At 35.5% G+C, this 22,730-nt stretch overlaps 1 protein-coding gene across 2 annotated transcripts in view; it reads left to right on the forward strand.

Annotated features, from left to right (window-relative positions):
- Strn (striatin) overlaps positions 1-22,730 on the forward strand; it is a 109,433-nt gene that overhangs the window by 81,003 nt on the left and 5,700 nt on the right. For both annotated transcript variants that reach the window (XM_042675479.1, XM_042675480.1), the window contains 8 exons: positions 2,869-3,005; positions 5,207-5,382; positions 7,717-7,764; positions 9,266-9,387; positions 10,719-10,886; positions 16,990-17,130; positions 20,994-21,101; positions 22,602-22,688. In XM_042675479.1, coding sequence (XP_042531413.1) covers positions 2,869-3,005; positions 5,207-5,382; positions 7,717-7,764; positions 9,266-9,387; positions 10,719-10,886; positions 16,990-17,130; positions 20,994-21,101; positions 22,602-22,688 — 987 coding nt within the window. The remainder of the gene's footprint in view (positions 1-2,868; positions 3,006-5,206; positions 5,383-7,716; positions 7,765-9,265; positions 9,388-10,718; positions 10,887-16,989; positions 17,131-20,993; positions 21,102-22,601; positions 22,689-22,730) is intronic.

A 22,730-nucleotide genomic window follows, 5' to 3' on the forward strand; every position in this document is an offset into this window, starting at 1 on the left:
ATTTAAGAGGTATAGTTACATAACTAGAAATGTGAGCTATAGTCTTAAGTTTGGGGCCTTTAGAGAACAAGATACTCAGAGCATAATGCCCATTGTTGCTCCTCTCTTCAGACATCTGCTGACTATCCATGGGGGTATGAGGATATTGTTGTTACCTTCTTTGTTTTTAGTTTTACTTTGCAATTTCTGGAGCATTGGTTAAAACTAGCCCATACAGTGTGTATGGTCAGAAACCTTGGTATTTGTTTAAAGTTGTTTTAGTTCACAGTTGATTGTTTGAAATGAAAACAAAATAAACAAACTCTTGTCTTAAGACCTAGCTTCCTACTCTCAAAATAGTAGTTTCTTTGTAAATTTGGCCTGAGAGTTATTTTCTAAATTAAACAATTTCTACTGTATATTAATAAATATTTAGAGCTTTTTGTAACCCCGAGATATCACATAGCATTTAGGCAAAACCTATTTTTATTATTGCTGCTGTATTATAAAGTGACTTGGTAATGGTCTTAATTTTTTTTTTAATTTAATTTTATTTTATTTGTGAACATACTGTACAGAGGGGTTACAATTACATGGGCAGGATAATGCGTACATTTCTTACCAAGCATTGCAGCCTCCTCCTTTGGTTTACCCTTCACATCCCTTCCCAGCCCTCCCCCCTCCCAATGGTCTTAATTTTTATTCTGTTTTATTCTGACAAGGATTTTTAAGTAGAGTTTCTGTCTCTACTATTAAAAATAATTATTTAATTTAATCAACAAATATTTAGTATTAGATATGATTGACTGTAACACCAAGAAAAAAATCTTGTTAATCTGTTAATACAGTTGACTTGTTTAACTTCGGAGAAAAAAGATAATTTTTCTTTCTCAGAAGTGTTTGTCATCAATAAAGTAATTACCTCTAGAAACCAACTCCAAGAACATGTCTGATTGTCAGAATAAATTTTCGCTTAAAATTTTAAAGAGTTAAAGTATAGGAAGTGGCGCTGTGGCTCAAGCGGTAGAACTCTCTCCTTGAGCTGAAGAGCGCAGGAACAGCGCCCAAGCCCAGAGTTCAAGCCCCATGACCGACTCCCCCCTGCCCCCCCCCAAAAAGAGTTAAAGTATATTAAAGTATATCATAATTTGGCATTTTACTTTTAACTGATTCTTTTTTTTTTGGGGGGGGGGGTCCAGTCATGGGGCTTGAACTCTGGGCCTGGGCGCTGTCCCTCAGCTCTTCAGCTCAAGGCTAGCGCTCTACCACTTGAGCCACAGCGCCACTTCTGGCTTTTTTCTTTTTGCTTATGTGGTGCTGAGGAATCAAACCCAGGGCCTCATGCCTGCAAGGCAAGCTCTCTACCACTGAGCCACCTTCCCAGCCCTTAACTGATTCTTCTATAATAGTTATTGAAAGGATTACATTGTGTATTCTTAGTTAAAAAAACAGAATATTCAAATTTATCACAAAGTAAGGCTATGTCTTGAAGCACTGTTAACAGGAAACCATAAAAGTGTTAAATAGATCTAAAATCTTCAGAGAATTGAGCTACTAATTTAAGTGGAGTACTTGCCTAACTTGTGAGGCTCTTGAGTTCCATCTTAGTATGTGACATTGACACAGACACACATGAAATATACCCTCTGACATAACATTTTTAAATAAAGTATACCCACAAAAAAGTACTGAAATAATAAGGGAACAATTCAATTAATTATAATAAATTCAGAATTATCAGCCATCTGTGCTACTACCTCAGGTTAAGAAGTAGAACATTATCAAGGCCCTAGGAGTTGAGCTTGTATTACCTTTGGATCACTGTCTCCTCCATGCCTCTCAGATGAGACTTGACTTTTTATTTTTAAATTTTCTGTGCTCGTTCTGGGGCTTAAACTTGAGGCTTGGATACCATCCTTGAGTTTTTGTACTCAAGACTAGTGCTCTTATACTTGAGCCACAGCTCCACTTCTGGCTTTTTGGTGATTAATTGGAGATCAGAGTCTCACAGGCTTCTTTGTCTGGGCTTTGAAAAGCAATCCTCACATCTCAGCCTCCTGAGTAGCTAGATTTACAGGCATGAGCCACCAGTACTAGCTGGGCCTGACTTTTTTTTTTTAATTTTTTATTGTGAAAATACTGTACAGAGGGGTTACAATTACATGGGCAAGATAATGGCCTGACTTTTGACACTACAAATTAATTTTGCCTCAGGCACATCTTAAAATTATAAACATTTTTATTTTAAAATTTCTTTAGTCTTCCAGGTTATAAAATCGATTAATTTTGATTGACTCCAGCAGTGTTGAGAATTAGTTGTTTGAAATATTAAGTGATTGATAACAGTGATTTGGATAATTAGTATAAAATATCAAATGGGGGAACTTACTTTGTTTTCTGTGTAATGAAAAGGGAAAGCCAGTATTAGATTTGGTTCAAGCTTTACTTTTCTGATTATATGAAATGCCTTTAGTTGTGGATAAGATAGGAAAAGAAAATTATTCAAGGTTTTCTGTTCATTGACTTTTACATATTTTAAAACATTTTAAATAGTTACATATATACATTACAAAGACCTTTGATTAAAAAAATGAAACTAGTTGTTGATAATTTTAAAAAGTTCTTTTTTTTAAATGAAAAAAGTATTTTATTCCTAGGATTTCTAGGTAATTGGCAAAGAAATTTTCTAGTCTGAATAGTAAATTCAGTAAGCCAGTGAGCTCAGCTATCACATTTGGAAAAAGTATCCACATCACCTCCACTGAAAATGTCATTGTACAATTCTGCTTTAGAACACCATTTTCAGAGAAGCATAATCCTTAAGCATAATCCATTCATTTTTTATAATCCAATTTTAAAAAGTTCTCAATGTTTATCTTCTTCCTTCAGTTGAAGCACTGACATTTCCTCCTTCTTCTGGGAAGTCTTTCATTATGGGAGCAGATGAAGCCCTTGAAAGTGAACTAGGACTTGGAGAATTAGCAGGCCTTACAGTGGCCAATGAAGCAGACTCACTAGCTTACGATGTAAGTGGTAGTTTTGTTTGTTATGTTTTTCCTTAGTTTTTGAAAATAAAAAGTTGGATTTATAGAAAAATATGGTTGTGGTAAAATCTTTACAAGTATAGACCTTGTTTCAGCTTTGATTACACACTTTGCAAAGATGAATAAGAAGATAAATTATTTTAAATAACCTAATGATTAAAATTATAGTTTTTTGCCTGGTTAGTAATGTTCAAAATAACAGATAATTCTCAAAATAGCACCTATTGTTAACACTGCTCATTTTCTTAATGTGTTAGCAATACTTGCCCAAGTTTTTTTTTTTTTTTTGTTGGTCGTGGGGCTTGAACTCTGGGCCTGGGTGCTGTCCCTCAGCTCTTCAGCTCAAGGCGAGCGCTCTACCACTTGAGCTACAGCGCCACTTCCAGTTTTCTGGTGGTTTATTGGAGATAGGAGTTTCACGGTCTCTCCTGCCCGGGCTGGCTTTGAACCGCGATCCTCAGATCTCAGCCTCCTGAGTAGCTAGGATTACAGGCGTGAGCCACCAGCACCCGGCTTGCCCAAGTTTTTTTTAAGTCTAGTATGAGTTTACTTTTTGAATGTGAAGAAATCATATATAGTGCTAATATAAATAAATGCCAGCTACTACTTCAGTTTTCCTGTTATTTGGAATAAAAAAAAATAGTGCTTTTTTCCCTCAGTTGTTGGGAGTTACTATGAAGATAAAGGACATAATGATGTGTTTCTTTTACCCACATGTATCTATCTATCTATCTATCTATCTATCTAAATATATATATATATATTTTTTTATTTTTTATTTTTTGTCAGTCATGGGGCTTGAACTCTGGGCTTGGGTGCTATTTCTGTGCTCTTCAGCTCAAGGCGAGTGCTCTACTGCTTGAGCCACAGCGCCACTTCTGGTTTTTCTAGTGGTTTATTGGAGATAGGAGTCTCACAGACTTTTCTGCCCGAGCTGGCTTTGAACTATGATCCTCAGATCTCAGCCTCCTGAGTAGCTAGGATTACAGGCGTGAGCCAATGGCGCCCGGCTCACATGTATATTTTTTACTATCTGATTGTTTCCTCTAACATTTTCTATTTCCAATTTATAAACCTGATTTTTAGTTTGATGAAGAAAATTTAGCCCAAATTAGAACGTTAAAAAAAATGACCATGTTTTAAAATGTTAACGTAAATGTAAAGATTACTTAATTTTTCAACTCCTTATCCAAAGTAACTTTTTTCCCCCCTGGGGATGGAGGAAACAAGTAATCAGGACCTTGCACTGGTTAGGCAGATGCTTTACCACCTGAACTATGCTGCAGTCCTTAAAATGATCATTTCTATACCGTAGTTTAGATTGAGTTGCATGGCTTAGGAACCCTCCTAGTTATATTAGTCACTTCCTATCATTGTCACTTCCTATCATTGTGACAAAATTCTTGTGATAACTGCTTACAAGGAAGGAACATTTATTTTGCATCACAGTTTTCAGTTTTCAGTCTGGTCAGTTGATTTGTTTCTTGGAGGCTTATGTAAAGTTTATCATGATGGAGGAAGGGTTAGGCAGCTGGGAAACAAAGAGAAAGAGAAGGACAAAGGGTCCCAATAAATCCATCAAGGGCAAACTCCTCAGTGATCTAACTTTCTTTCCAGTTGGCCCATCTTGTAGAGCTTCTGCCACCTCATAGTAGTTCCATAGCCTGGGGACCAAGCCTTCAACAAGTGAATCTTTAGAAGGCATATAAGATCTAAACTAGAATTTGTGAAAGCCTATTTTTCTATAATTATTTGATATACTTTTTATATTGAGTCCGTATTTCTTCAGAGAAAACCACTGTTGACATTTGGCTGTGGTTTGGTTATTTACATTTAATAATTATATTGATTTGAAAGTTGTACAATGTGATGGTTTAGTAAGAAGGCAACAAGAATTAATGTTTAGGGGCTGGGAAGGTTGGTCAGTGGTAGAGTGCTTGCCTTGCATGCATGAGGCCCTGGGTTTGAGTCCTCAGTACCACATAAGCAGGAAAAGCCAGAAGCGGCACTGTGGCTCAACTGGTAGAGTGCTAGCCTTGAGCAGAAGAGCTGAGGGACAACACCCAGGCCCAGAGTTCAGGCCCCACGACCGGCAAAAAAAAAAAAAAAGAATTAATTTTTAAATGTAAGAAGTTTTTCTCCTAGTCTGAATGAACTATATCTTTGTTTTGTTTCATTGATAGATAGCAAACAATAAAGATGCACTGAGGAAGACTTGGAACCCTAAGTTTACATTAAGAAGTCATTTTGATGGCATCCGAGCCCTTGCTTTCCACCCCATTGAGCCTGTTTTGATAACAGCATCAGAGGATCATACACTGAAAATGTGGAATTTGCAGAAAACAGCTCCAGCCAAAAAGTGAGACTATTGTACTTTAACTTTATTTGATATTTCAGTTAAGTTTCTCAGGAAGAATACATTTAATTACTTGCTGTTCAGTTTCTTCTAGCTCTTTCTTCTTTACCATGTCATGTAATTTAGTTTTTCTTTTCATTAGAGTCTAATGTTATGTTGGAAAAACTGACATATAGGAAAGGAATGTTTTAATCTGATATTTTCCCCAGAGTTTATGAATGCTGATTTACAGTCCTTTTTCATGCAGTGTTTTTTGATATCTGTCATGTTTGGAGAGCCTCTTGTTTCTACTGAAGATTCATACTGTTAGTAAAATAGGCATGTTTAAAATGACCAAATCTTCACCTTCTTCTGCTCTATTGTTCACTAAGTTTGAATGTACAGAGTGGAGGAGAGAAAGGACTGATTGGGAGCAGTAAAGGACCTGTCTTGGTCTTAACTTTTTAGGCTGCGGTACATTTCATACCAACCAGTATCTCTAAATTGAAAAGTACTACTTAGTTGCTAGTCTGGTCTTGAACCATTGGTTCTAAATATTAATGGACATGATTTAGTATAAACCTTCTTAGAAGTCCCTGAAGTAGACTTGATTCTACATGATGGAACACTTAGTGGAGCTCTTCTTCTTCCTTGGATCACATTGTTCAAAACTAATATCTGCCATCAAGAACTCTTCTGCAGTCTGAGGAACAAAAGTGTTCTCCATCAAATGGAGAACATTATTGAAATTTTTTCACTGATAAATCTGTTGTCCAGTTTGAAAGAGATCAGTAGTATTTATTCTGTGAGTCATATATAAAGTAGACTAGGTATTTTCAGTTGAGAAGATTGTTTTTTCTGTTTGTTATACCTTTTACCTTTTAAATTTTTTTAATTGCAATGTACTAGCTGCAGTTCTAACATTAATAGTAACTATAATAGAACTATTAATAGAACTATATAAGTGTCTCATTTAGAAAAACATTGAAACAAATTTCTTGTTGGAGATAGCTTACTAAAAATACTTTAACATGAAAATAACAGATGTTTAACCTTTGGACTTAAAGCCTGAAAATGACTTGAGGAGAGATGATAAATGCTTCAAAATAACTGCAATACAACGTACTTGACTTTAAATCCAGTTTTCATGATAAGTAGGTAATGTAGTTTATCCATAGTAGCCGTAGTAGTATTGTTAGTAATGAGTAAAATACTGACTTTCAGGACAGTTTCTACAGAATCAAGGATAACCTTCATGGAAAGCTAAGGAAATCAAAGTACATTTGTTGAAATCCTATCCTGCATTTGGTTTTATCCTGGGCTGTTTTTTTTTTTTTTTTCCCTAATCTTTCTGGGCTGTTTTTTAGGTTGTAGAAATTAATTTAATCAAATGAGTGTTTCGTACTTTCACCATTTTTCTTTTTTGTAAATCTGAACTTTATTCATTTTTTTGCACATATCTTTCCCCAATTCATAGATTTTTTTTAAATCTCTATGTATAAACAATTTTTCTATTTACTTAAAAAAAATCTGAAGTTGTCTAAGTCTAAATAGCTTACCTAAAGTTAATACTTAATTTAATGGCAGAACTGGAAATTGAAGTCAGAAATGTATCCCTATAAACCCCTTGTTTTTCTGAATAAAATTGTCTCTCAGCTGGGTGCTGGTGGCTCACTCCTGTAATTCTAGCTACTTAGGAGGCTGAGATCTGAGGATCGCTTTTCAAAGCCAACCTGGGCAGGAAAGTCTGTGAGACTTTTATCTCTAATTAGCCACCAGAAAACTGGAAGTGGCACTGTGCCTCAAGTGGTAGATGCTTACCTTGAGCTGAAGAGCCCAGGGACAGCGCCAAAGCCCAGAGTTCAAGCCCCATGACTGAGGCTCTCCCCCTCCCCCCACCCCCAAAAAAAAGTTGTCTCTCCTTTTTTTTTTTGGTTGGTTGAGGGGTCTGAACTCTGGCCTGGGCACTGTCCCTTGGCTCTTCAACTCAAGGCTAGCGCTCTACCACTAGAGTCATAGCTCCACTTCTGGGCTTTTCTGCTTATGTGGTGCTGAGGAATTGAACCCAGGGCCTCATGCATGCAAGACAAGCACTCTACCACTGAGCCACCTTCCCAGCCCCTCCTTTTACTCAGATTGTAACAGTGCTGAAACCATTGTAACAAAATTATTACTACTGCATAAGGAACTTGTTCCATGACACCAGAAAAAGTAAGTGGAGTTAGGTAAGTTTTCTTAAGTATAGTGTAGTTGAGAATTACCAGGATGACTATATTTCTAAAGGCAGTTTTATGACATACATTATTGTATTGTTTATTGTTAAATTTAGAATTGTTACTTGTCTCCTTTCTTATTTAGGAGTACTTCTCTTGATGTAGAGCCTATCTATACCTTCAGGGCTCACAAGTAAGTATGTGTTTGTTTATTCATTTGTTCATTCAGTCATTCATTTTGTCAATCATTGGACTTGAACTCAGAGCCTGAGTGCTGTCCAGAGCTTTTTTGCTCAAAGTAGTTTTACTATCACTTCCAGTTTCCTAGTGGTTAATTGGAGAGGAGAGTTTCATGGAGTTTCCTGCCTGGTCTGGCTTTGAACTACAATCCTCAAATCTCATTCTCTTAAGTAGTTAGCTAAGATTAGAACACTTGACTTGTGTTTTTTATTTTAAACTGGTATCATTGTAAAACAGAATTGTAAACAATCTTTAATAGGATATTTTTATTTCGCTTACATATTTTTATTACTTAATTTTAGTATTTAGTTCTGGTTTTCTTGTAAATGTAAAAAAATTGACAAGTATTACTGTGCTAAATACAAGTTTATTGCTACTAAATAGGGTCCTTACTGAAAGGTTTTATTTGCATGATGCCTAAATGATGTATGTACACATCTTAAAATAAAGTTGAGGCAATTAGGTTTAAATATTAGAAATCTTGGCAATGTTTTTCTCTTAAAGATGATTGACATAAACATATCTAGGCAGATAGATTTACAAGGAGATTCTAATACCTTTTATATATAGGGTCAGCTGGTAAATATTTTCTGGTTTTGTAGGCTAGATACTTGCAATTGGCTTTGTTTATTTGGTTTTGGTTTCTGTCTTGGGGATAGAACTCTCTAAGTTTTGGTTTAGTATATTCTTTGGTTGTTTCATTTTGTCTTTAAGAATATAAAGAAATATACTTTATTTACCTTTAAGATCTCACAGTCCACTGTTAGATAGAGATGGTGTACATTATGTGAAAAATGAACTGTGAAACTTGAAAGTTACACAGAGTATGGATGGGAAGGGACAGATGGAAAAGAATAAAGGAAGGGGTGACATTGACCAAGAAGCATTGTACTTGCAACCTGACTCATCGAATTATAACCTTTTCTACAACTACTTAAAATTAACAAATAAGAAAGAAAGAATTACTGGGCACTGGTGACTCACACCTGTAATCTTAGTTCTAACTCAGGAGGCTAATATCTGAGGATCACAGCTCAACTCATGTAGGAAAGTCTGTGAGATTCTATCTAACTAGTGCCAGAAATGGAGCTCTGGCTCAAGTGGTTGGGTTCTAGTCTTGAGCAAAAAAGACAGCGTCTAGGTCCTGAGTTCAAGACCCATGACTAATTTAGCACCCACATGTGCCTGCACACACATACACACACACATTTGTAAGAATCATTCTTAGCTTGAGACTGAACAGAAACAGATTACTGGTAGAATTTTGCCTACAGCCATGATTTTATAACCTCTGGTTTGAACACTAATTTGACAGTATTTTTATTCATTGTTTTAGGCAGAAAAATAGAAAGTCATTTGAGTAATTAAGCATTTGTGTCTTTGACAAACCATTATAGGACTTATTTTTGAAAACAGCAGTTTACTTACTTACCCCAATTTATTTAACTTCGCAGAGGCCCAGTGCTTTGTGTGGTAATGAGCAGCAATGGTGAGCAATGCTACAGTGGTGGTACTGACGGACTGATCCAGAGCTGGAATACCACTAATCCTAACATTGATCCCTATGATTCCTACGGTAAGTCATTCCCAATGTTTTAAAAGACCAGTGTTTGGTCTGCCGCATTTTCCCACAATGGCTTTAAGGTTAACATTAGGTATTTTTTTCTTTTGTTTTATTTTGAAAATACTGTACAGAGGGGTTACAATTACATGAGCAAGGTAATGAGTTCATTTATAATCAAGCATTGTAGCCTCCTCCTTTGTTTCCCCTTCCCATCCCTTCCCATCTTCCCCCGCCCCCCCAAAAATTAAGTATTTTTGAAAATAAGAGAAGCGTATCTTCCTTTGTTTGGTTAGGAAATAATTTGATATGTATTATGCAAAAGAAAAAACAAGTTCTTACTGAGAAAACAGTTCATATTTCCCCATATTCAGCTTGAGTAACTATTGTTTTCTTCATTTTAGGCTTCTATATGGTACTTGAAGCATTTCTAACCTATAATCATTTCATCATTGTTCTTACAAACAACTTTGAAGGAAAATGAATGTTATCATTATCATTAGAGGATAATGATATTGGAGGGATATAGACACTTAGGGTGTTTTAAGTATATGCCACCAAAATATTTAAAAAGGCTACAAGATTAAGAAGTGTCCTTTAAATCTTAGAAACAGTATCCTAGGCATAAATCCATATTATATTTATCACTCAATAGTAACATAAGTTCTCTTTCAAAATTTGTATAGGAATGGGTAGATTTGGTTTTCATTTAAGTTGTACAGTGGTTTAAAATGTCATAAAGCTGTTTTGCTGAATCTTTTACAAGAACATCTGATTTTTAAAATAAACCATTTAAAATGTGGAATCATTTAAAAGCTGTATAATGTTTTAAAGTGTTATTTGTCATAAAACTGTATTTACTATCTACTATTTAATTTCCTTGGATTTTTTTTTTTGGGGGGGGGGTCACTCATGGGGCTTGAACTCTGGCCCTGGGTGCTATCCCTAAGCTCTTCAGCTCAAGGTGAGTGCTCTACCACTTGAGCCACAGTGCCATTTCCTACTATTTAATTTAAATTTACTATTTAAATTTTACTATTTTTTGAGTTTTGCCACCAATTCTAAGTAAACATAAATTTAGTAAACAAAAATTTCTTTTAACACTTAATAAGCATTAAAAATAGATCATTTTCTCTAAGAAAGAATGTACTTTTAATTAAAGTTTTAATTAAAGTTGAATTCCACAATTGTATATTTCCAGGCCTGTTTTTAATTACTACAACATTTAAAAGAAACTAGTCAAAGAATTTCACCCTATTATCAGAAGCTTTTATTTTACTTCTACGGAACCTGTAACAATAACTTCATGGTAATTTTCTCCTGGTTTTGTACTCTTTTTTACATAGACCCTTCTGTATTGCGAGGCCCTCTGCTAGGTCACACGGATGCAGTCTGGGGTCTGGCGTACAGTGCGGCACATCAGCGTTTGTTGTCCTGCTCAGCAGATGGCACTCTTCGTTTATGGAACACAATGGAGGTTGCTCCAGCTCTAAGTGTATTTAGTGATAATCAAGGTACATACCTTAGATTATTTTGCTGAATCTTTTGTAAAAACATCATATTTTTGAGACGGAACAAGCAAGCAAATAAATAATTCTGTAAACTCTATTTAAATCTAAACTCTTTTTAAATCTAAAGTTATTTTTAAGCAATTTTTCAAGCAATTTTTTAAACTTATTTGTAATTCTTAAAAGCGTAGTATTTGGTGAGAAAACATTTCAAACTCTAAAAATTGGGAAATAATTTATATATACTGTAGTAAAAAATACAGATCTTCAGTGCCTAATAAACTAATTCATTGCTATAAATCACGCACAGATCAATACCTAGAATATTTCTTTCACCTCTCCAGAGCTCTCTCTGTTCACAATAGGTTATTACCATTGTGATTTTTTCATCATTAGATTAGTTTTGTTAGCCCTTAAACTTCATAAAATGCAATAATAAAGTTTGTACTCTTTTGTACCTGGCTTTTGACTCACTATAATCTTTTTGCAATTCATTGTCAGTTTGTTTCTACTATTTTAAGACTATTTCATGAAGCTATTGATAGTCTATTCATTTACCTCTTTTTCATAGTGTATATTAATTGTACAGAATGAGAGGTTTCCCTGTGACATTTCCATACATACAATGTACTTTAATAATGGTCACACTATTATTCTTTATTATTCCTCTTCTCCCCCAGTTTTGCTTTTGTTTTTGTTTTTTTTGGGGGGGTGCATGGGGCTTGAACTCTGGTCTGGGTTCTGTCTCTGAGCTCTTCAGCTCAAGGCTAGCACTCTGCCACTTAAGCCACAGTGCCACTTCCAGTTTTCTGGTGGTTAATTGGAGATAAGAGTCTCATGGACTTTACTGCCTGGCTCAGATCTCAGCCTCTTTAGTAGCTAGGATTACGGGCATGAGCCACCAGTACCCTCCCCAATTTTTAAAAGTTTTTCTTAAAAATTTTAAGTGATACTTGAATGTGAACTTACACATTCATTATTGGTAGACTGGTCTTCCACCACTTCAGTACTTGCTGATTTTTTAATATGGGTTTATTATTATTTATTAATATTGTTGTTGTTGGTCATAGGGCTTGAACTCAGGGACTGGGCACTGTCCCTGAGTTCTTTTTGCTCAAGGCTAGTGCTCTACCACTTGAAGCCCACAGCTCTATTTCCAGTTTTCTGATGATTAATTGGCGATAAAGAGTCCTATAGACTTTCCTGCCTGGGCTGACTATGAATGACAGGCTTTGAACTGCAATCCTTAGATCTTAGCCTCATGAGTCACTAAGATTGTAGGTATGAGCCACCAGTGCCTGGCTTATTATCTTTTTATTATGATCTTTACATACACATACACACATATACATACTCTCACACATACACACACAGAGTACTTGTCATGCTTTTCTTACCACTTGATGAACACTGAGTTGGTCTGAGTTGTTCCAATTTTTGGTTATTAGGAGCAGAGCTTCTGTGAATATTCATTATATTTTCAATTCATATGTTTTAATTTTATATTCATAATTTGCCTATTCACTTACCTTTTGATAGATATGTTGGTTATTCCAGTTTGAGGCTTTTATGAACAAAGCTATTATGAATATTCATATATTTTCCTTGTAGGTGGATGTAGAAATCCAGAGGTAGAATTGTTGGACTTTAAATCAGGTTTCTTTTCTTTTTTTACTTTATGCAAAACACCACCATTTTTTCCAACATGCTTATGACTTCTTATACCACTTTAATTTGCTCTATATCCTTATCAACACTTTAGGTATTAATCTATATAATTTTAGCCATTTTGGTATATATTAGAATTTCTGATTAGTTTCAGTATTTGTTTTCCTTAATGTCTAATTATGTTGAGCACTTTTTATTTACTAGCTACATATGGTTCTTTTTTTTTTTACTTTTTAAAAATTATCTTTAAGTAGTTCAAAGAAGTTCCCATTCTACAAAACAGTATATGAGTACAAAGTGTCTGACAACATTGTCACCCATCTCTCTTAACCCATCCCTTCTCACTTTTTTTCTTTAATTGAGATTAGGTGATTACATAAATTTCACATATTTCACAGTATTGTGTAATAGTGATACTTAGTTAGAGTCACAAACACATTTTAACGTTCATAAGGCACATTGTCATTATCATGGTCTATACACATTTTAACGTTCATAAGGCACATTGTCATTATCATGGTCTATACAGTGTGTGAATTCTTTGAGCTTTGACAATACAAGTTATTTTTTCCACATCAGGTGATGTTCACATTACTTTCCTTTTGCTTAGTGTAGGCTGTTCCTACTTATTCTGTTCCTCCTCCTGGCTTCCCTATGTTGCATGTATGTATCTACCATATATATGGTCTAGAACATGGAGTCATTTGGCAATGACAAAATGGGTGGCTGTCCTTTGTTTCTTGAGTCCAGTTAACTTTGTCATATTTTCTTGTATTTTGGCTTTAGCATCCACATATCAGGGAGACCATGTGCCATTTGTCTCTTTGTTCTTGGCTTACTTTGCTCAAAATAATCTGCTCTAATTCCATCTATTTCCCTGCAAATGCCATTATTTTGTCCTTTCTAATGCCTGCATAATATTCCATTGTATATAGGTACCACAATTTTTGGATCCACTCATCAGTAGTGGGACATCTGGGTTGTTCCCAAATCTTGGCTATTGTGAACAGTGATGCAATAAACATGGAGGTACCTGTGTCTTTGTATGCTGGTTCTTGTTGCTCAGGGTAGATGCCTAGGAGTGGTATGGCTGGGTCATAGGGGAGGTCTATATTTAGCTTTCTGAGGCATCTCCAGACTGTTTTCCAAAGTGGTTGTATTAGTGTACATTCCCACCAGCAATGCAGTAGGGTTCCTCTTTCTACATATCCCCTCCAGCATATGCTGTTGGCTGACTTTAGGATGTGGGCCATTCTGACTGGGGTAAGGTGGTATCTCAGTGTTGTTTTTATTTACATTTCCTTTACAGCCAGGGATGATGAACATTTCCTCATGTGTTTCTTTGTCATTTTTATCTCTTCTTCTGAGAAGTCTCTCTTTAGTTCCCTTGCCCATTTCATGAAATGATTTGTTAGATTTGTGAGGGGTTAGTTTCTTGAGTTCCCTGTATATAATAGGTATTAGACCCTTGTCTGATATTTTGCTGGTAAATATTTTTTTCCCAATTAGGTGGCTGCCTTTCTAGTTTGGTTGCTATTTCTTTGTCTGTGCAGAAACTTTTTATTGTAAGGTAGTCCCATTTGTCCAGTCTCTCTCCAATTCGTTGTGACCCTGGGACTCTGTTTCGGAAGTTCCTGCCTCTGCCTGTAAGTTCAAACGTCTCTCCTACTCTGTCCTGCTGTAGTTTCAGAGTATCTGGTTTGATGTTAAGGTCTTTAATCATTTTGAGTTGATGTTAGTGCATGGTGATAGGCTAGGGTCCACTTTCATTTTTCTGCATGTGGCCACCCAGTTTACCCAGCACCAATAGTTGAAGAGGTTATGATTCTTCCACTGTATGTCTTTGGCTCTTTTGTCAAATATCAACTGACTGTACATATGTGGCTTTATTTCTGGGTCCTCTAGTCTATTACATTGGTCTTTGGGTCTCTTTTTGTACCAGTACCAAGCTGTCTTTGTTATTATGGCTGTATATAGAGCTTGAAATTCGGTATCGTGATCCCTCCTGTGTTGTTTCTTTTGCCTAGAATTGCTTTGGCTATTCTAGGTCTTTTGTTGTTCCATATGAATTTTTGGACTGTTTTCTCTATTTCAGTAAAGTATGTCATTGGGATTTTAATAGGAATTGCATTGAATGTGTATATCAATTTTGGCAATATAGCTATTTTCACTATGTTAATTCTGCCTATTCAGGAACATGGGAGATATTTCCATCCTCTATGATTCCTTTTTTTTTTTTTTTTAAGGCTTTTATAGTTTTCATGAAATAGATCCTCTACATTTTTGGATAGGTTAATTCCTAGATACTTTTCTTTTTTTGAGGTTATTGTGGATAGGGTTGTTTCCTTGATTTCCCCTTTCTGCTTGTACTTTGTTGGTGTACAGAAAGGCGACTGATTTTTGTGGGTTAGTTTTGTATCCTGCTACTTTGCTGAAGTGGTTTATAAGCTCTTAAGTGTTTGGGGATGGAGCCTTTGGGATCATTAAGGTATAAACTCATGTCATCTGCAAAAAGAGATAGTTTAACTTCTTCCTCCCCTATGCAAATCCCTTTAATGTCTTTTTCCTGCCTTACTGCTCTGGCTAAGGATTCCAGAACTATATTGAATAGGAGTGGAGAGAGTGGGCATCCTTGCCTTGTTCCTGTTTTTAGGGGAATTGATTGTAGTTTTTCCCCATTAAGTATGATATTAGCTGTTGGTCTGTCATTGCATATATAGTTCTTTTTTTTTTTTGGTCCGATCCTGGGGCCTGAACTCTGGGCCTGGACGCTGTCCCTCAGCTCTTCAGCTCAATGCTAGCACTCTACCACTTGAGCCACAGTGCCACTTCCGGCTTTTTTCTTTTTTGCTTATGTGGTACTGAGGAATCGAACCCAGGGCCTCATGCATGCAAGGCAAGCACTCTACCACTGAGCCACATTCCCAGCTCTGCATATAGTTCTTTTTTTTTTTTTTTTTTTTGATTGTGGAGTCTTCTTTTATTTATTTGGGTTAATTCAATAAATATTGAATGAGCAAGTTTTATGTGTCAAGTTCAAGTTAGAGGTTGCTGCTACATTAGTAAAATAGTCAGATGCTATGTCCTCAAGACCCTTGACAGCTCCTAAATGTACACATGGATATGTAACTGCATATAGTTCTTTGATACATACATTTCTGAACTGTTAGCTTGCTTTAGATACTGAAAAAATTATTCATTTTATATTTATCATTCTACTTCTAGTACCAGTAAGTTCTAAGCCTAGTTTCTGGAGAAGAAATAAAAAATCCTTCTTTTAATCTTTGAACTATCATAACTTGCCTGTAGACTTTGATGAATTGCCTGCATCATTGGAAAGTACTCTTGTTATTGAACCACATGCCCAGATTTTGTAATTTTTTTTTCTAGATGGATGCTCTATCACTGAGCCATGCCTTTAGCCCTTTTTTGCATTGGTTATGCATAAAATAAATTCTCACATCTTGCTCAGGCAAGTGCCAGGATTGGGGTGCACATATTCATGCTTCTCATGTAGCTATGTCAACACGTATATGTCTTGTGCCCAGCTACTAGTTGAGAAGAACTCTTACTAAATGTTTTGTCTAGGCTTTCCTCAAACTGCAATTTTCTGTCTCACTATCCCAAGTATCTAGAATTATAGCTAGGAGCCACCAGCACCTGGCTGAGTGGGAAGTTTTTTTAATGAAGAATTTCTGCTATTTCAGTCAATAAGCTCAAGTTTGAAGTGGAAACATACATACTTAGACTGTACATAGTTTCTCTTTCTAACTAATATGTGCATTCCCTTAGTATATTAACAGAATTAATAGGTAAAAGATATACTACCTACCCATTATTATTATGTAAGGATAAAAAATAGACTAAGAGAGTCAGGCACCAATGACTCAGAGCTGTGATCCTAGCTATAGTGGCTCATGCCTACTATATGATTTACTCAGGAGGTTGAGATCTGAGGATCAAGGTTCAAAGCTAACCTGGGCAGACAAATCCCAGAGACTTATCTCTTATAACCAACAAAAAGCTGGAAGTTGAGGCATGGCTGAAATAATAGAGGATCAGTTTTTAGCAAAAGAGTCTGTGAAAGTGTGAGGCCCTGAGTCAAGCCTTAGTACCAGCATACACATACACACAAAAGTAGACTAAAGGCTGGGGCATGGCTCAAGTGTAGAGCACTTGCCTAGAATGAGGGAAACCCTGTGTCTAATCCCTAGAAACGGCGCACATACATACCCACACACAATATTAATAAAACTAAAATAGACTAAAAGTTACAAAGAAATCATCTTCATTGAATAATGACCAGCTAATTCTTACTCTAATGATAAGCCTTACCTACTTACTAAGGAAATGCTGCCACTATTGGTTTTATGACATTTTGAGCGCATCGTCAAATAAACTTTACTTCCCATTGTCTTTCAATATGTTCTGATGTTTTTAGAATTGGGAATCCCTGCCTCTGTGGATCTTGTGAGCAGTGATCCGAGCCATATGGTTGCATCATTCAGCAAAGGATATACAAGCATCTTTAACATGGAAACACAACAACGAATTCTCACTTTAGAATCCAATGTAGATTCAAGTATGTATACCAATAAGTAGCCTGTGTTCTGATCAGTTTATTAACTTAATCAAAATTATTACTGCTAGAATCAACTATGAAAAGTACTGACATTATAAAGTATTAAACCTCAAAACACATTCACTTAGAAGGAGAGTATAATGATTTACAATTGAGTTTTTTGAGAGTTAAAAAAGCATTTTTTAAACATTTATAACTATACTATTATACTCTTTTATGTCTCTATTATTCCTCCTATAATTAAACTTAGTTTGGTACCAAATGACTAATTTTCAATTCTATTGAAAGGAAAATTTTTGTTTAAAAATAAAAAGTATTCTTTTTTCATAATTACATTTTTAATCAATTTTGTATTAATAATACCACCAGTTACAGTTCAGTACTGATTAGGATGTAGGACATATTAAAGCTCTCAGAATCCCAAATCTGAAACTTCTTTTTGGTTACGTAAGTCAGTTATAAGGAAGACATTAGAGAATCTTTTTAGTTTTGGTTTTTAAAATGAGTGTTCTCTATCTTTAGCTATAATCCACACAAGCACAGTTTAGTTGCAATAGATAAAGACAATTGAATGCATATATACTGTTACAGTCATCCCTCACTATATTTCAGTTTGCTTATTGCGGCATCACTGTATCGTGGGGTTTGTTTTTTGTTTGTTTTTAAATACATAAGTAGTGATCCCTCACCTGTCATGGTAATTATGTTCCAGAGACGCCTGCAGTGGGTGAAAATCTGAGAAGTAGCAATAAATGAACTGCGATATACCAAGGGTAACGCTGCTGCTTTGCAGATTTTCACCTATCTCAGGGGTCTCTGGAACATAACTCCCATGATTGGTGAGGGATCACTATTTTAATCTGGGAACTAGCTGTAAAAGTAATTACATGGGTATATGTGAGGATGTACATTTACTTGTCTTTCTTTCTCCTCACTTTCCCTCTTAAAAATTTCATTTTTTTCCGTTTTCTCTACCTAGTCTTTGTTTTCTTCTGATATGCTATAGAATGTACTTAGAGAAGTAAAAATGAACAGAACTTTGAGATGTTCATAATAAAAAGATAAAGACAGGAAAATAAAAATTGAAATTATGGCATTGAAAAATATTTTTTTCAAGTAATTGATTTTTAGACTCAAATTTTAAAAATTGAAATAAATTTAAAATGACATTTAAATATATGATTTGACACAGTAGTAAAATTTGAAAAGCCAGCATTAAAATAAGAAGAGCGGGCTGGGAAGCGGGCTGGCTCAGTGGTAGAGCGCTTGCCTTGCATGCATGAGACCCTGGATTCGATTCCTCAGCACCACATAAGGAAAAAGAAAAAAGCCAGAAGAGGCGCTGTGGCTCAAGTGGTAGAGCGCTAGCCTTGAGCTGAAGAGCTGAGGGACAGCGTCCAGGCCCAGAGTTCAGGCCCCACGACTGGACCCAAAAATAAATATATAAAATAAAATAAGAAGAGCATAAGCAACTTTAGAATTACCTTCAGAGCTTTAGCCAATTTCTGTAATTTCCTGAGTGGCAAGTGTTGACTTTTCATGACTAAGTCGCTCTAGTCTATTGAATAAGATAGATAAACTGAACTAGGTTATCCCATCTATTTTTCTCTATGAGCTGTAATTATAAAGTAATAAAGATATTTTGCCTGTTACTGGAAATGTTTTTAGGCAAGACTACTAGAAATGCTTTTAACAGAGGCAGTATTAGAATAAGTGATAATTATTTTGACTTACAATAACATATTCTGACATTTCTAGGTTATCTGTATTAGTATTTTTTATCACTATATAAAGAAGACTTATTCATTGTATTGTGGAATATCTCTTTGCTGTTTAATATTTGATTATGTTTTTCTACTTTGAAGTTCAGTAGTTTTGTTTTTTTCTTTTTGGTAATTAAAATGGACACTAGTGGCTCATGTCTGTAATCCTAGCTATTCAGGAGGCTGAAACCTGAGGATCAAGGTTTGAAACCAGCTCAGAAAGAAAAGTTCTTGGGAACTGCCCAAAAATTGGAAATGGAGCTGCAGTTCAAGTGGTAGAATGCTGGTCTTGAGCAAAAAAGTTCAGGGATAGTTTGCAGGCTCTGAGTTCATGCCCCAGGACCAGCACACACAAAAAATTTTCCAAACCAAATGTGTTTCAGCGTCAAAGTGCATTCCACATACAGTTTACAGTGAGGAAAGATGTTTGTTGTTAGAATAAATTATATTTCTTCTCATTGATGTCAGTGGTGATTGGACTGCAATAAAGTCACAGGTAATTTAAACAGGTAATTGGGTACTTGTGGGAGAAAAAGTTTCTAAGTCACAAGTTAAATGTGAATACTTGAATTATTTTGGATTCCCTAGTTTTGCATGTGTGTGGGGGTGGGAGTAGGGGTCCTGGGGCTTGAACTCAGGGCCTGGGCACTGTCCCTGTGCTCTTAGCTCAAGGCTACACTTTTTTAGTTCAAGGCTCATGCTGTACCACTTGAGCACAACTCCACTTCCAGTTCTTTGGTAGCTAATTGGAGCTCACTAATTTGGTAGCTCACTGACTTAGGAAATTTAATAATTCAGTAATATTTAAATTGTGCCATTTGTTTCATTCAGATAGATAGATGGATAGATGTTGTTGGTATTAGGACTTGAATTCAGGGCCTGGCACTCCTTTTGGCTTTCTTGCCTACATCTGGTGCACAACCACTTGAGCTACCCCTCCAGTCTGATTTTTTACTGGATAAAGATAGAGTCTTGTGGACTTTCTCCTCAAATTGTCTTCAAACGGATTCTCCAGGGCTCACTTTCCTGAGTAGCTAGGATTACAGGCATGAGCCACTAGTGCCAGTGCAATCATATATTTTATGACATCCCTTCCTCTTTCAAAAATCATAGGATTTTTTAACTGTCATATCTCATTAGTGTTAAATTTATGTCGATTTTAAAAAGTATCTTAATGAAATTCATCCACTAAGCCAGTTTCTCCTAATTATCTACTCTTTTTTTGGGGAAAGGCTTTCATAAGAACTAGTAATAGTTTAGGAACTAGTTTTAGCAGTTACCTCATCTCCTCTCCATGGAGTTTTCTCACCTGATGTATGGGAAGTCATAGCTCTTCCTTGGTATTTACTGTCATATGGGTTTAGTGATGGTCTATCTCATTGTATATTTGAATGAAATCTCTGAAAACTCTTAAATAATTCACAAAAAACCAAGGATACTATTTTAAAATTCTAAGCCCAACAGACTGTCATATGATGACTATTTCTATTATGATGAGGAATAATCAAAGGTCTATATATAAAGAGGTAACATTTAAATTTAAGGATTGTTCTGGGAATGTAGCTTAGCAGCAGAATGCTTGCCTAGCATGCACAAAGCTCTGGGTTCAATTCTTCAGCACCACATAAACAGAAAAAGCCGAAAGTGGCATTGTGGCTCAAGTGCTAGCCTTGAGGGAAAAAAAAAAAAGCCTAGGGACAGTGCTCAGGCTCTGAGTTCAAGCCCCAGGACTGTCAAAAAAATAATAATAAACTTAAGGATTATCAACATATAAAATGATGATACAATTTTATTGTTAGCAAAAGTACCACACGTAGAACATTGTAGAATGAGATGTTAGTGTTTATGTTAAATGGTAGGTAGTGCTCATAAGATGATAGGTAGTAAAACAGGAAATTCTAATTTTTAGGTACTTCTAGATATGTTAGCCTGGTATAACACAGGCAGTTTGAATTCCTGCTCTTGAAGTTATAGAAATAAGGAGAATAAACAGCAAAATAAAGCCATACGGTTGGCTTTTCAAACTCTGTATTTCTTTCTTCTTTATGTAAAAATAAACACTTGGATAATTTGTATTACTCTTTAATTTTTCCATTTTAGCATCCAGCTCTTCCTGCCAAATAAACAGAGTCATCAGTCATCCCACTCTTCCTATCAGCATCACTGCTCATGAAGACAGGCACATCAAATTCTTTGATAACAATACAGGTAGGAATTTATTAAGAAATGATATTTGCTAAAGTATTCTCTATGAAACATAAGCTAATTGTGGTGTCAGGAAATAGTTGCTGAAGCACAAATACTTTCCTGGCTCAGTTTCTGTTCATTCCATTCACATCTGGTAAGATTAGTCTTCATTATACAATATAGAAATATTTTTGCTTAATACTTAGTAAACTACATATTTAGGCTGTAGTGCCAAGTTTATCAGTAGGGACATAATGAGAAATTAATTCATTTACTAATGAATGTGATCTTTTGCTATGATCTATTATAGTATATAAGGGAAAAGTAGAAACTTGTTGGAAATAGAGGCATATAAATAGCCTTACTTAATATTCAGTTATTCAGTTATAAAATAGCTATATTCAGCATTGAAGATGGTTTGTTTCACTCATTTCTCATCTGATTAATTTGAATTGGGCCATGGGGCTTTCCCAATTTTTCTTGGACTACATTTCACCAATCTAATGAAAATGTATGACTGTGCTAAGAGGAAAACACTCTTTTAGCAGCCATATTTCCAGGACTCTGCTACTGCCCTTGTTGACATGGAATGGTAACTTGCTAGTAATTTGATGTTTTAAATACTTTTCTATATGTTGTTTCCATGAAAATTATAGCCATATTTTCTTTTTAAAATTTTTTTATTTTTTAATTGTCAAAGTGATATACAGAGGGGTTACATAAGTAACATAAGTAAGGTAATGTGTACATTTCTTGTTGAAGTTGTTACCCCCTCCCTCATTTTTCTCCCTCTTTCCATCTCCCTCAATCCCCTCCTCAGTTGTACAGATTATTTCCAACATATTTTCTTGTGAGTATCACTGTTGCTTTGGTTCACCCTTTGTCTTACCATTTTGTTGTTTCCCTTCCCTTCCCTAATTCAGATAAATGTATATACAATACCCAGGGTACCAAAATCAAATACAGTAACATCAGGGGATAAACCATAGGGGGAAAATACAAAAGAAACAAGAAATCACATACATTGAGAACAGCAACAACAAAGAAAAACCTCTTGTGTCCATGTCTTGGAGTTCATTTTGCTTAGCATCATCTTATATGGTCATATGTACATAGCTTTGAGCTATTCTGCTTATCTTAGAGCTATATTTTCTTTCTGCTCCTTTGTCATTCTTTGTCTTAATCTTCTTTCTGTGAATGTGAACTCTCTGTTCCTATAAACCAACAAATTTTTAGTTAAGGATGCAAAGTAGAAGCTTAATCTCTTAAGTTCTAATTAATGCACAGGTAAACATTACTGAGTTCTACCTTAGATTTAAAAGACAAGTACAATCTGAAATTTGAATTTTCCCTCTCATTATTACTGTGAATGGAGGCAAGAAGGGGAGGTGCATTGTTTTGACTGTTAAAAAAGTTTTTGATACAGGAAGTACAGAGGAGAAATCAGTATAACATGGTTTAGTCAGTATGTGTTCAGGATAAGAGAATCATCAGTAAAGTAACCATCTTCTTTTTCCAAAGGCAAACTGATCCACTCAATGGTAGCCCACCTAGAAGCTGTCACAAGTTTAGCAGTTGATCCTAATGGCCTGTACTTGATGTCTGGCAGTAAGTACATCAATTGTAGGTTATTTGTCCTTTTTATTTTCA

The sequence above is a fragment of the Dipodomys spectabilis genome, unplaced genomic scaffold, assembly GCF_019054845.1.
Source record: "Dipodomys spectabilis isolate Male_0828 unplaced genomic scaffold, ASM1905484v1 ptg000026l, whole genome shotgun sequence".
Lineage (NCBI taxonomy): Eukaryota > Metazoa > Chordata > Mammalia > Rodentia > Heteromyidae > Dipodomys > Dipodomys spectabilis.